Here is a 15,278-nt window from a genome sequence, read left to right as displayed (position 1 = left end):
GTGCCTTCAGCCAGCCATCCCCTTGGCCAGGCTGGTGGCTGTGCCTTCATCTTGCCCCTTCAGCCTGGTCCATACCTCCTGGCCCTGGTGTGCTGCCCTCCCTCATCCAACAGTGGGACTGGGGCCGTGGCGAGAGAGCTGGGGCTGCCATCTTGAGGCATACCCTGCCTCAGCACCTCTCCCTGCCCCGATGCAGGCTGTCGTCCTCTTGAAAATAAAACAGCAACAACAACGGAAAAAAATAATATATATATATATCTCCCCAAACCTCCCTGAAAGACCCAAATGGATGGAATGGATCCCTAGAGGGAAACAAAAGCAAAAGTCCCCCCAAGGTCAGGGCTGGGTGCACATCCCAGCCAGTGCCCCGCAGCTGGGGAGCACATCCCAACATCCCTGCTCCTCCGGCCTTGGCACGTCTGTGGCATCCACCAGCACAAGGAGCTCCAATGCGGCACAGCCGAGGATGTCCCACCAGCCAGCAGCAGCCTCTGGAGGGGAGTGCAGGGGGAGAGGCAAGTGTGTGTGTGTGTCCCCTGCCACCTCGCTGCCTTTCAGGAAGGAGTAGGGTCTCTTTGCCCCCACCAGGTGGGAGAGGTCCCTTGCTTGGCTCTCAGCTGCCGGTATGGCCCTACACAAGGGAGCCAGCGCGGCTCTGAGCGGGCACCATGACAGGGACAGCCCCGATGCGCTCCAGTGTGGCTTGGCTGACAGCATAGGAGCGAGTGTGTGGCAGCCGTGGCTTCCTGCTGACTGAGCCATTGCTGCGCATCACCTCCTGAGGGGACGGTGCTGTGCTGGCCGTCACCACCAGCGTCTTAGGGGGAGCCGGGGATGGGTGGCCGCCGTTGGCATAGACGGGACGGGTGCTCGTGCTCCCTGAGCGGGAGAAAGGGGGCTGGTGGGTGTCGTTGGCGTTGCTGAAGCGGGTGAAGGAGTCCGTGGCATGGTTGGCTTTGGGGTCGTTCCAGTAGCGGCTGTTGTAGGTGTTGGAGGAGGTGAGGGTGTCGTTCTCCGATGAGGATGCATCAGCATGGAATGTCTTCGCAGTAGAGGAACATTTGGGCGGAAGGTCATCTTCCCTGTGAGGGAGAGGGCACATGGAAGATGCTGTCCCACTTGCCCAACACCTCCCCACCACATCCTGCTGGAGTCAACACCATCAATTCCAGGTGAAGGACAGTTCCAACATGAGCTAACACTTCTTCTTGGTCCATTTACGCACCCCTCTTTGCAGGACCCACCTCTTTGCACATTAATTCCTCTGTGTGCCTACCACTGAGGTAAACAATCCACACTTACGTGTCTAGGGGGACAAAACTGGTGGCTGTATCAGCCACTAGTACTTCACAGGTAGTAAGTTTGACTGTACAACCAGTACAATGAAACTGATTCTTAGCAGAGCTTCAGGTAGCCACCAGAGGGAAACACTGGGGCAGTAACACCAGAGAAGATCAAAGTGTTACCTCCAGCACTTTTCAGCTATCACTGGCTGATGTTGTGGTTCTGGATCCCCAACATGTCATTCTTCTACAGAGCTAACACCAAATCAAAGCTCTCAATAGACAATATTGAAAACTAGATCTGTGATTACCATTCTCTATTTGCTCCCTTCATTTTCTGGACACACAAGGACATCATCCCCTGACCCACTGGAACAAACCCAGGATTGGCAAGAGTTCGAGTTCTGATTGCCTTCCTATCAGCTGCTACTTTCGCTGAGCAGTCAGAGATTCCCTGCCACCAGCTTTCCCTGCCTCTTACCTTATCTCATTGGGAATCTCCTCCTCCTCTTCTTCTTTGTGTTTATTTTTCCAGTAAAACAGTGCCACGGCCACCAACACAATGCAAACCACGAGCACAACAGCACCTGTGGCCACTGCTCCTGCAATCAGGCCTATACTCCGGGGATGGGCTGCAGGGACGATTGAACAGAGAATGGAGAAGAAATCAGGGCTGAGTTGTGGCCATCCATGAGCATTTGAAGCTACCGTGTCTTGGAAGGGGAAAAAGGCAATATCCCCTTTCCAGGGCACAACAGTCTTCTGATAGAGAGGCATACGGTGGCTCACAGCAAACATGGTTACATGCTTTACTGTCACAAGGCAGAAGCAGGTAACCAAGCCTCCCTTGGCAGAATACTTACGTGCAATGACTTGCAGGTCCAGAAGGCAAGTGCTGGTTCCAATGGCATTTGAAGCCACACATTGGTAAAGACCTGAGGACACAGTGCTGATATTTCGGAGAGTGACAGTGCCCTGGACTTGGTCTAGTCAGAGAGAAAAGAAGGATTTAAATCCCTCCCCTCCTTGAGGAACACCATGAAAAGGCAAAGCCAGCAAATAGAGAATTTTGATGTGAGAAATAAACCAGGAAACAAGCTTGAGATGGAAGCACTGTGTGTGTGTGTGTGTGCGTGCACACACCACACCTCCCAACCATAGGCAAGATTAGGTCTTAAGGAGCTTACACTAGATGCTTCTTTTTCTTCTGATAGCTGAATTTCTACAAATGAAAGCTTGGGACTCTCAGCACTGCGTGAGAAAAAAGAGGAAGGAGGATATGTTCCATCACCTATACCCAGACTCATCTACCAAGTTCAATCCTGCCCTGCAGAACCCCTGCATGCCCATCCCTGGGCTTCCCACCTCATGCTCTGCCACTTTTCTTCTTTCCTGAATTATGTAAAATGAAAATGCTTGTGTATTCTTAAAATACAGTCAAATAAAGGGCAAAAGTACAGCTATCACTACTTGGTCAGGACACCTAGGCTTAGGAATCTTATGGATGGGATTTGGAGCTGGGCAATACCCAATCTGATCAGAGCCTTTCTTTTAAGTACAAATGAAAGAGAACAGGGATCTTGGTGCGAGAAACTGGCGGTATTTTCTTGGGATGATTCTGCTACCCTTCTCCCAGTTTCCAACCTACGATCCTTTCATTTGGTTTAAAATGCAGGTGAGTCAGCAGCTGAGAACTCCAGCCACATGGCAGCATCTGGCAACCATGTTCTCCCTCTCCCATTCAACCAGATCCTTGTTCCTCAAAGGGGAACATGTTTCAGTATCAAAACCCCATGAAAGTTTAAGTGGCCACTGGAGGGTACCTAGTCCACCATGGGCTCTAGGAATCTTTGTTCCAATAAAGTGACCATGCAAGTGGTAACAAACACTCAATGAGCCATGCCACCTCTGGCAGCTCAGAGAAAGGAAAGCCCAGGCTGTCACTTGGGAAATAAGAGGATAATCAACAGAATGAGCACCTTGTGTGGCAGTTGGGGGTAACTTGGGAATATTGTCCAGTTTCTCCCAGAGGTATGTTGGTCGGGGAATGCCTTCTTCGGAGCTGCAGGTCAGTGTGATATCGCTGCCCACGTCCAGGGACCCCTGGATTCTGCAAAGCGGGGCAGACGGAGGAACTGCGAGAGAAGAGGGGAGGGTGACAGCAGGTCAGGAAATACAACCAGACAGTGGAGTTCAGGCTCTTTCTGGGTAAGGGCTGCTGGGAAAAGCAAGGACACTGGCAAGAGCTGACAAGGGGAAAAGAGGCAGGCAGCAGACAAGTATCCCTTAGGGTCTGCGGCATGACAATTCACAAAGATTCCTAACCCACCAGCCTATCAAGGTTACAGACCACTGCTGACTTTCACAGGACTCAGTTCTCTTAGATCACTCCATAGAGAAAAAGGTGACGTTTCTGTCTTTGAGACAGTAAGGGTGGTGAGAGCTAATAGAGGTTGCTGTGGTCGGGTTTTGCTTTCATATCCCTATAATGGCACAAGCTCTGGAGTACTTAACATCCTAGGGATCATCCAGTATTAACTGCTTTCATGAAAAAGGAAGCAAAGATCTATAGTCATTCTCTTCTTGTCAAAACTCTTATGGTCCCTTCAGCTCTCCAGGATGCCCTCATACTTAATTCATGTTTCTTTGTAACTCCACAAAAGTTTTCTCTTCGCCATATTTTGAAACTCCATTATGTATTACCTACATATGAAGACTGTGTGCCCTACAAACTCCTACAATACCATCCCTCACCACAGGATGCCAATGGGCTTCAACATGTACGCTACCATATTTCTCTGCTATGATGCACTATCATGCACAGAGAATCCTTTGTCCCCCTTTCTCCCATCTTCCCCATAATACCCACAAACGCACCCAAGACAGTAAGTCCAATGACTCCAATATTCCTGACGCCTCGGTCTGGAAGATTGTTGACTAAGCACTGGTATGTGCCAGTATCCGATAGCTGAGTGTTGTTAATGAAGATCGAGGCACTGGTGGTTGGCATTGTCACAGCAAACCCCACTCGCCCATAGAACTGGGGTGCACCACCAAAGATCTGACCCCCTTGGTAGAGAATAACCTGGAAAAGAAAAGAGAGCTCAAACAAAACTGAGTAAGGAGGAAGAACAGCATGCAAAATGTGAGCTTCCAAAGCCAGAAGGACCAGTCCTTTAAAGATCTCTAAATCACCAGACCTCAGTATCTAGTTGTGCAAGGCAGACCCATCCTAGTAGAGGTGTTTTCACTAAAAGAACACACTCTGTGGCCTATTTTATGTCAATAAAGATGTTCACAAAGATAACAGAACAGATAGATACCCTGGTCTTCCATAGCTGGGTTGGCAGCACCAGCCTGCTTTGCGTAATATTCATCACCCACTTGGATAGAATCAATGTAGAGAAGCAGAGATTCTCTGCAGGTCAGTGAGTACTTTGCTGAAAAACACCTCCCCAGTGGACAGTATCATTTGGAGTCTCAGCCAGTAAGGTGCTGCCATGATTTCACACTTACTGTAGATCACTGGGATGAACTGAATGACAGGCAATGAAACCCCTGAACATGCACAGCCTCTACCAGCCAGACGGCTTACATAGCTGTATGTATTCAGACCAAGTCCCTGAGGAGCAAGTACTCCTCAGTGCAGGTTCTCACAACTGAATACCAAATGTGATAAGGGCAGTGTGACCCAAGACAGATGCATTTCAGAGCAATAGCAACCTTCTGCTGTCAGAGTTTGTGGGCAAAAAAACAGATCTCAGCTTCTGATTCTTATGCCCACCACAACACTCTCATTCGCTGATGAATGAGAATGGTGCTTGCATAAGCAACTGACAGTGCAAAAGAAGAGAAGCAAAAGGGGAGAAGAGTCTATGGATTGCGTTATGGCACATTTTACATAGATTTCACCTGTTTAAGTGTGAAGCTGCTTCTAGGTCCTTCAAATCCAATATACAGTGCACCAAAACATGGATTACACCTCCTGTCCTCTTTTGAACAGAAAGGTCCAGGCAGCAATACAGTACCACATACACCTGCCCCAAATGCACTTCCAGCCAAAGTGGCCAAGGACACAGTGTGCATCAGTTAGGAAAGCACTGAAGAAAACAGATTCAAGTAAGATCCAAGGGGCATATTCAGCTATGAAGGGACAATGAGGTTCTGGGACAACCAGAGACTCAACATTGTAAAGCATCTACATCCAGATCAGCATGAAAAGGGTGAAGAAAAGGAAATCCCCAAAGAAATACATGTTTCAGTAAGAAAGGACCTACCTGTTGAGGCTGGTTGGCGTTAGAAAGAGGAATGACCATCCAGATGACATTAAGGTTGGTGAGAGCAGCGTTAGTGGTGAAGGTGCAGGGCAATACTGCTGTCTGGCCTCGTGCAACCTGGATACTCCCTGAACTGACTGACACCTCCAGAGGACTCACCAGACCTGGAAAGAGAAGGACACTCAGTTCAAGCATATCTGGAGAAGGACATCTAATGCAAGCATTGCAAGTGGCCAAATACACTTGCAGGTCGTGACAGCAGCATCCTGGTTTTACACAGTTATACTTCACTGATTATTCCAGGCTAAAAAGAACTCTATTCCTCCTTCAACAGGTCAGGCTGCTCTCATGCAGACCTTTTGCACAGGCAAGTGCAGATAGGTGGCCCTTTTTAGTGACAGCACTCTAGTTTCAGAGCCTCTGAAAACAATAGGTTTTGTTTTGGCAACAGGGAGAGCTGTAGGAGCAGCCAAGCTGTGCCTAAGAGATAACAAAGTATGTTTTCAAACCCGTCAATCTTAATGATACCCAACATCACTGAAACAAAAAAGGGAACTGCACTCCACAAATTTTCACCAAGGAGTAAGAAGAGTTCTTCCCATGCTTCTATGCCCCACAAAGTCCTGCATAAGCAGAAACATTTTAGTGCCACTTTTAAAGAGTTAAAAATGTAAAACTCTTACAGACCAGGTATTACTATCTAGCTGCTGAAAAATGACTACTGACAATGAAGGATCTCATCAAATCTCATTTATTTCCCAGCACTTCCATCATTCAGTTATTTGCATTCCACATAGGCTAGACAAGGGCTCAAAGCTGGATGAGTCCCAGCTTCCCAGCACAGCAGCTAAAAGGCTGAAGGTTTTAGACTGCAAGTCACACAGGGAAATGCCTCCTACTGCCAATATCTTATCAAATGAAACTAACCAAGGATTAACCATCACCATTTTGAATACCACTGGAATTCTTTAAGCTATTTCCCCCCCCAAAAAAAAAAACAAAATATTGACTCCAAAAACCATCTCTCTATGTGACAGCTCACCATCTTCTTGCTAAAAGCATGTCAGAGGCTCTTGGAGGAGAAGGCAAGGAGTTTTCAAGCTCTTAGGTAGCATCAGAACATTGTTAGCACCTAGGTGTAGTCCATGGACCACCTTGACCCCAGGAAAGGCTGCCAGCAAAGCTTCTATTTTCTGCTAAGAGACCCCGGTTTGCTGTAGGTGAAATGCTTCACAAGAATAAGCTTTTATCTGAACTATGAAGAAATAAAACAGGATGATTTCTGAGAAAAAGGTGAGTCTTCTTCCACACACTTGTCTGCTGTGGGATCCTTCCCAGCCTTCCTAATGGAGAGATGGGCTGCTCAGAGCCTGAAGGCACTGAGCTTCAGATGCTACAGGTCCAAAGTCTCTAGCACCTGAGGAGCCTAATATGACGGCCTGGGTTTGAACTTATTGCTCTGTAGCTGCAGTACTCCAGGATGCAGCAAATCCTCAGCAACCTTCATGTCTCCCTCCTCCAATGCCTCAGGTAGTTCAGGGAAGCACAGGAAGTGCTTCAGAACACAGCTAGACAAAATGCTATTTTAATGCCTCCAAGTCAAATTCATTACTTTCTTACTTTGCAGGAAAAAAATACCCTGACTTTCCTCAGAGGCTTCACACATGTTTAAAAGTATGGGACATTTTGGAAAGTCCTAGGGAAATAGCTCATCTCTGGTGCTAACATCTCAGAGAATTAGGTGCCTGGATGAGGAGCAGCTGCTGAAAGCTTAATCCATCAATCTCCTATGCAGGGCTGTCAGCAGCAAGTGGAAGTAAATCATTTGAAGAGCCAGTAATAAGCATCACCTTTATTACAAAGCATCTTCCTTCCAGTTACATCTGTGGTGATCAGACTGGGAATGGTTTTGGACTCCTCAATTGCTTGTTGCTGGCCAAGCAGTGGCAGTAGCCCAGAAGTGATCCATGTCAAGTCTGGAGATGACACTTACTGAATATGACCCTGATGAGGGATCATCTTTTCTGAAGGCCTAGAGTTGAAGGCTACCATGCCATGACTACTCATCCAGTCTAGCATCATCCATGTGCTAAACAGTGTGCAGAGTTACAACAATTTGGACATTTATTGTATTAACTTCTTGTTCCAACATGGTGCAGAAAGCTCTTCTGCCATGTTCAGCACAGATTTAATAAGATGTTGTCCATGAGAGGAAAACCAACTACTCATCTGATTTGGAACAGTGGCACGTATTCTTCAGCCCCTCCAAGAAAACCCCACACATTCAAACTCTTGTCATTCAGAAAAAGTAATGCTTAAGTGTGAGTATTCACTAATATTAAATTCACTGAAAAAGGCAGAGTTTCCAGTTTGCATTGCAAGGTTAGTTACATCAATCACTCCATCATCAAGCTGATGTGATTTTCATACCTCACCACAATCTTGCTACTCCTAATATTTACTATTCGTTGATTGCAAACATCCTGCAGGATAATAAAAACACTAAAATAGAACATGCATAATTTCTTCACTTTATAAATATCTTTTCAATACATTTGGGAATTTCCCAAGCTACTTATAAACACTTTATAAAAAGGAAAGAAATAGATAATATTCCCTTTGCTTTGCTAGTACCTGACTCCCACCCTGCAGCATCCCACAGCCCCATAATCCCCTTCCCCTTTCAAGGGACCACAGCATCCTTTTTAATTTGAATGCCATGAAGTGGTTTCAGGGGAGAAGGGGGTGCACTAAGGAAGAGCTGAGGTTCCTGTCCATTTGCCTTGATAAAGGGAGCTGTTTTGAACCTGACATGCAAGATGAGCACTCCACACAGACCACGCTATCCTGTCTCTGCCTTTGTTAAACCAGCCGGCAAGCCAGCTCCTCAGACTTGCCTTTGCCTCATATATCCCAGGGCTTGTCAGCTGCTCTTTGGCCCTGGATGTGTACGAGGAAGGAGGCTTTTAAAGACAAAGACTCGTTTTGTTAAGCTAAGTGGCACCTGCAGGGCTACAGCTGAGGAAAACACACACAACTGCTTCTGACAAGTAAGCTTAAACAAGGCAATAGGAGAGTCAGGAGACCAAAGGTAGGCAAAGTCCTCTTCCACCATCATAAACAAGGGAAGTAGGTGTGTTAGTACATCACCTTGGGGGCATTACTACAACACAACTCCTCTCTCAGGGAGACAGCTGAAAGACCAAAGATCAAATCCTCCTTAGAAACCATAGTGTCTTTCTTTGTCTCTCAGACTAAGTATTTACATGACTGCATCCTTCCACACCAATACTCATGGCCCAAGACACAGGTGGATGCTCACAAAGACATATACGCTTATAAAACCTGTATGCCCAGGAAGACACCTAGCAGGAAAACTCAACCAAACGATATATGCTTAAACATTCCAAAGTCAGAGGTTGCAAAAACATGGCTTTGCATTAATGCAAAAGGAGGGAGGCAGGGGAGAAAGGGAGGAAGATATCTCAAATTTAGCATATCCATTGGGATGAGGATTTTTCAATGCAGCCTAAGGAATGAGGACTTGAATCCCCTTGGGTAAATATAAATGCAAATATAGACATACGCACACACATACAGCCAATCTACTAAGTAAAATTGCACATAAGAGGTCAGAAAAAACAGGCAAAGGATGTTTTAAAGGATCTCCTTTTGCAAGGGCACACAATTCAGATCTTTTCTAAGCATCCGAAGAAGGTTAACAACTTGTGAGAGACAAGCAGCATTGATCATGACAAATCATCTCTTAGAATTGGATTACAATGGCCATTACACCCTCTCTTGTATGTGCAGACTTCTCCTTACTCAGTAATTAAGCATCCCTGTAAGCAGCATGCCTAGAGGAAGAACAGGGTACACCACTGTCAGCAGAAAGAGGAACGGACCCTTCCTGTACATAGGACACTTTGATCTTAGCTTGATTCAGTAAAGGCTTTCTCCTTTGATCCTGATGCAGGAAGCTCCCATCACTAATTAGAACAGATGCTCCACTTTTGTGTCCCCTATGCGGGACCCAGCCAGCAGAACAATGTTTTGGCTACAGAGGCTCTTTTAGAGTTCGTTCCTGTTTCCAGGACCAAGTAATTATCTAGCAACAGATCACTCTGGTTTCATTTGTGATAGCTCACTGATGGTTTTCCAAGTAAGCACACTTAGCTCCCTCCCCTGCATCCATGAAGGAATCTGTATAGATAGTTCATACATCATGGCACAAGTGTGTAAGGCCCAGTCCCACAACCAGCATTTGCCTCCCTGCTGGGCATGAGGAGGGGAAGGCAGGTGCTGCCACACGTTTACTAGCTTTCCTACAAGGGTTGCAAACCTGAGGGCTTCAGAATACATGAGATGCGGTGAAGCTGAAAGACATGGGCACATCTTAACACTTTGACTAAGCTGACTTAAAATGTTCCTAGCTCCCACTCACTTCCAGTCTCTCTGCTAGAGATTACCAGCAAGACCAGAAAATTACCTTGGCTGACAGTGGGGGAAATGAGGACTTCCACCACCACCACCACTTCACATTAACAGACCAGGTTATAACACGAACAGTCAATGCACAATCACCAGTCCATGTCACCATGATGACAGGCAGTCACAGACCACAAGGACCTCAGAGTCTTTGCCTTCAGGAAGCACTGTGGTCACACTGTTGAAGTTGTGCAAAGGGCATGCCCTCCTCTACTGCTGGATCATCCCCAGCATTTGGTTGTCAGAGGCAACCATGCTCAGTGGGTTATCCCTGGCTGGGTTGCAGTATAGTGCACAGAGAGGGTCTTTCCCCATCATCTTCAGTGCTGATCTCCCAGGACCACAGAAAAAAACCTGAGGTTTCTTTGGAGGATCATTCACACCATGAAAGTCAAGTTCCTGCCTCACTTTCTTCTAGAGGACACTCTCGACTTTGCAAGTGCCCCCAAGAGCTCTTGGCAAATCAGCAGCATTTGCACCTGCTAGCAGCAACCTCCTGATACTTCAGTGGTGTGGAAAGCTGGGCTAGCATGACTTTGCATATGCAGAAGCCAGGGTACAGGTTCACTCTGCAGCGCTGGCAAACCAGGGAAGCAAATGGCCAGGGGGAAAAGGAGAGAGGAAGGTGTGAAAGGGATGAAAAAACTCAGCTGTGTGCATTCTCCATCTCTAGACCTCAAGGGAACACTCACAGAAATGTGTGTGGCTGGGGGGAAATAACAATGAAGCTTCAAGCTGTATCAGCTTGCATCTGAAACCCAGGGAATTGCTCCCCCATCCCTCCTGGTGCAATTAGCAATCCTTCTGCCACCTCCTGGGGAAGATGCCTTTGGCAGTATGACATTTTGGGTCCCTTGTTAGAGAGGCAAAGATGAGGTCACTCAAAATCTTCAACAACAGGGTAGGAACATGGCATACAATCAGGCAACAGAGGGAGAAACTGCAGAAAAGTCTTTTTCCTGAGATAAAAGGAAAACACAAGTCACTGTGCCTTTGGGCATCTCTGAGTCTGGGACCAAAGCTGCCTTCTGTGCTAGAGAGTAGACATATCTCCCACCTCAAACAAGCTGAGATATGTTGCCAACCCAACGCACTGAGAGCAGCAAAATCCATACCCAGGAGTGACTTAGGTGGAGGAGAGAGTAGGTTGCAGGGAATACTTCTGCCACAGGACCTGCTAGTGCAGACACCATTCAAAGGCTCTTGAAGGAGCCGACTTGCAGTTGCAAGCACTGATAACACTGAAGCTATCCGGCCTGATATGACAGTGTCCAAACAGGCTGCTCAACAAGCTGCCTGAATACTGGTCTTGCCTGTTCTCATCAGGAACTGCGTATCCGTCTGTCATTCTAGATGTGTTATCCTTGCTAATTCAGAATCTATCTAACCAAAAGCAGTATTCACCAAGTCTAATAACTGGAGGTAGCCTGCAATACTCTACCCTGCTTGTAGGACCAACATCACCAAGCACAGGTCTGAATTAATGCCCAGCTGGGCTGAATTATTTGCAGTTCACTACAGAAATCCTACCATGGAAAAACTTCCAGCCTCCAAAGGCATTCTGCAGGGCAGGCATCTGGGACAGATGCACATTGCCATAGGAGACTGTACCTACCCCTGGGCCAATGTCCTGGGGAGGATGCTTGGTAGAGACCTACTTGGAACAATTATGCTGGCAGCAATAGTGAGAAGAAGAAATGTTTGCACCACACTATAGCCCTTCTGCTAGCTCACAGCAAGGAGAAGGCAGACTTTGGTCCACACGCATCTGGAGGGTGATTGCATCCATGCCCTAGTTTGTGGGCATCTCTTATACGGGTGAGCCTATTCCCTTTATTTGAACAGGGACAATATCCCAAAATAAGGCTTATGCTGGCTCTTTCTGGCTCACAGGTCTAGCAATGGGGTAGTAATCTGACAAATATCCAACTCTTTCCCTCCTATCCTTGTTGGCCCTGCAGGACAGGCTGGAACAAACAGTGTGAAAACTATCACACCTAGCATAGGTTTAGATCAAGATTTCCATAATACAGGTGTTAAACCTACACTGACACTGGTTTTTCCTCTGAGGTGTGTACATATTACTCTCTCTGTTAAACACAGGTCAAAAGCCAAGTTAACATCTAAGCACCTTTATCACTGCAGAAATCATCAGGCACAACGGTGCTATCTAGTCATCTGTCCAGTATAAAATCTCCCAAGTAAATAATCCACTTTACCACAATAAGAGCAATTCCAGGATTGCAGCCCACCCCGTGGGATATGTGGGCTAGCAAACAATAATCCAGGGAGAAAAGAAATCAGGGTCTTTAACTCAAGCCCTGCAGTGTTTGTTGCCAAGAAGCAGACCAGCTCATCAGGGACACTGGCTACCTGTATATCTGTGCTGATCATACTGACCTCTCTGCCTTATCATTTATAACCTCATCTGGATTAGGCAGACAGCTAACAGTGAAGCTTCCTGCTGACCCACTCTGCCCCAGCCTCCACTGTTGGCCTGGTGAACAGCAGTCCCTACCACCCTTGCCATCCTCACTTTCAGAAATAGGTCTTTCTCTGCAGACCAGCTGTGAGGAGGATTTCAAACAACCGTCTGATTGAGATGACACAAAGCACATTTCCCTGCCACTGCCCTTCCCAACCTGCAGCCATAGGCAGGATGAAAACTGAACTTAAAGACCAGAAATAGGCAGGAAAGATTTTGGCTATATGCACTTCAAGAATGCTGTTAGTTGCCTCCCGTTGATTCCTTTCCAATTTCTGGAAGAGATTCCCTGTGTCCTGCTGTCAATCACCTCCAGGAGGCCAGAGGGTCCCTGTTAGTGTGGGATTTGCTCAGATTTAGACCTCAAGGGTTTGATTTGCTGAACTGCTAAGCATTCAAAGCTGCTAGGGAAATCAAGAGGGGCTGCACTCTCTGTGTAGCAGGGATCAAATGATGTTAAGCTATCTGTGTGACCTGAATGTGGCTCTTCCAACACATCTTAATCCTTGTATTTAATTAGTCACAATCTTCAAATGCAGAAGGGTTAGAGCAGCTTGCTAACAAGAACACAAATCCAGTTTATAGATGCCATGGTGATAGCCCAACGATCCAAAAGTCCTTTCCAGTTCTGGATTTCTGCTGTGCTCCCAGTGCCTTTTCCTGCTCTGTGCCTCTATCCAGCCTGCCTGAAGCTGCCTCCTTTGCATCTCCTGCTAGCTGGGATGGTTGCCTTTCATCTCTGCTGCCTTAGATGCAGTATGCATCCAAGTTAGAGATAAAAAAAAACAACTGCACTGTATTAGAGCAAGATTATAAAAATAGGAAAGAACATCAATAGGAAAAAAAAATAGAATCTACAGTGACATTAGCTAGGATAAAACTAATCAATGGCCGTGCTCTGGGGCATACGTTAATCCCCTCTCCATGGTATAGTGTTGCACAATTAGGGACATTATGGAAAGTTTAACACTTCCCTCCGATGCATGCGGCGTTGGCTGGAGACAGAGACTGCTGTGATCTGAGCAGGCAGTCCTTGAGTTCATAGCATTTGCAGGAGAATCAGGGAGCAGCTGCTCTACTGAGGCTGGGGAATTGTGTGCTTTGGCAGATGAGCAAGACCAGAGGGGACCAGGAATGTAAGTGCTTGCTCATTGCTCCCTGAATTGAAAGAGTGCATGGGGATGCAAGCCTAATTTAGCCCACTTTATAGGACCATTTGGTGTCAACTTTGCCCATTCCTGGCTGTGCCCAGCATCAGAGTCATCAGTGACTCATCCTCCCAGGGCTCAGGTGGGCAAATCAGGAGGAGCATGCAATCTGTCTATAGAAGATGCTGAAGGCCACAGTGAGGCAGCATACCCAAGGTACAAACAGGGTACCCCTGCGTGCTTGCAACTGGAGTGCCAGTCATTTCTTTCCATCCTAAGGTCCTCCAGCGAGGCTTGAAACACCATATTCAAAATCACAGGCAAGGAGGAAAGCGAAGGTTTAGCTGAGCTTAGAAGGGTATCTCCTTATTCTGTGTCTTCTACAAAGCTGAGACTGGCAAATACAGTCCTTCCTCTTTCACCCCTACTGCTGTGATAGATCAGCTGTAGGGAATCCTGCTGCAGTTACTTAAGATGCTGTCATCCTCTGCTTTTTGCCTTGCCACTCAACACAAGGTCATTGTCCCCAGACCAGCAAAAGCAGAAAGGAAGCTGTGCCTCCATCTCACAGCCAAGCATTAATAAACATAACCTGTTGAGGACAGTGTAAGGATGGGCTAACTTGTTTTGCTGTGAAAGAGGAAAACTGCATTGCAGACACACAGTCCTGCTCTGCTCACTGCTACAGTGGAGGCATCATCCAACAGTAATGAACTTCTAGGGGTGGGAATGGTTTAAATGACCATGGACAATTTAGAAGGTTACTTTAGCTGCAGGGACTTGGGAATGAAAGCTTATCAAAGGTTCATGGCAAGTACATTTAAGGTAGGAAGCTCGGCTTAGGTTTGCAAAAAGCCTGCAACAACAGCTCAGAGCTGAAGATTTTCCCATTATCTAGCTCAGATGCCAACATAAACCTCTCACATCCCTCCTCTTAATAATCTCAATGCTTGTCAGTCACATCTGAAAGGAAAATGCACCTTTCACTGCGAAGGTTTGTATCTATGTTTCCTAAAAGAGGGAAAAAACATGGAGTTAACTGATAGCTTCAAAGGTGCGCGTTGCTTAGAGCAGGTTGCAAAACCTCACAGAAGCCAGCTTTTAACATTTGGGAATCACCACCATGGCCAGTCACTGTCTCTGAAAGCATCCTCAAGCATCCCCACGGGTATCTGTAACCACACCTGAGGCCTGCTGAACCCACATCACACAAAGTACAGAATGAGGCTGTGTGGGATAAGAGCTGTGTGCAACTTGCTGACCCCAGAGCAGGAGACTAATTAGAGCTCTCCCCAAAACCTAAAGGGAAAAACAGGCTCGAGTTCCCCCCCCACCCATCCCATTTCATTGCCAGTATCCTCCCAGCACAGCCCAGTCAGCAGAGATGTGTTTCGGTGTGGATCAGTGCCAAGTGCTGGCAACAGCATCTGACATTGCTGACAAGGCAAAGTTGCCTCCTTTGAGACAACAAGGCATCCACTGGTGCCTCTGCAAGAGAAATGGATCTGCTCCCAACACTAGGGAACAGACAGGGTTAGGAAGCTGGAATTAAAACAGGTCCTCAAAGCTCTGCTAAGGCACTCACTTCTATTTTCTG

General features: G+C 46.9%; 1 protein-coding gene across 2 annotated transcripts in view; it reads right to left on the bottom strand.

Moving 5' to 3' along the window:
- Positions 1 to 234: 234 nt before the first annotated feature.
- IGSF11 (immunoglobulin superfamily member 11) overlaps positions 235 to 15,278 on the bottom strand; it is a 102,936-nt gene continuing 87,892 nt past the window's right edge. For both annotated transcript variants that reach the window (XM_061365595.1, XM_061365596.1), the window contains exons 2-7: positions 5,561 to 5,724; positions 4,161 to 4,368; positions 3,263 to 3,418; positions 2,147 to 2,269; positions 1,765 to 1,915; positions 235 to 1,082 (exon numbers count right to left, since the gene is read on the bottom strand). In XM_061365595.1, coding sequence (XP_061221579.1) covers positions 632 to 1,082; positions 1,765 to 1,915; positions 2,147 to 2,269; positions 3,263 to 3,418; positions 4,161 to 4,368; positions 5,561 to 5,724 — 1,253 coding nt within the window. In that variant the 3' untranslated portion in view covers positions 235 to 631. The remainder of the gene's footprint in view (positions 1,083 to 1,764; positions 1,916 to 2,146; positions 2,270 to 3,262; positions 3,419 to 4,160; positions 4,369 to 5,560; positions 5,725 to 15,278) is intronic.

Source organism: Neopsephotus bourkii, unplaced genomic scaffold (assembly GCF_033783945.1).
Source record: "Neopsephotus bourkii isolate Nb327-2 ecotype Australia unplaced genomic scaffold, CSIRO-AGI_Nbou_v1 NB_1287, whole genome shotgun sequence".
NCBI classification, from domain to species: Eukaryota; Metazoa; Chordata; class Aves; order Psittaciformes; family Psittacidae; genus Neopsephotus; species Neopsephotus bourkii.
The sequence above is the reverse complement of the archived record's forward strand: the minus strand, read 5'-3'. Positions and strand labels throughout refer to the sequence as shown.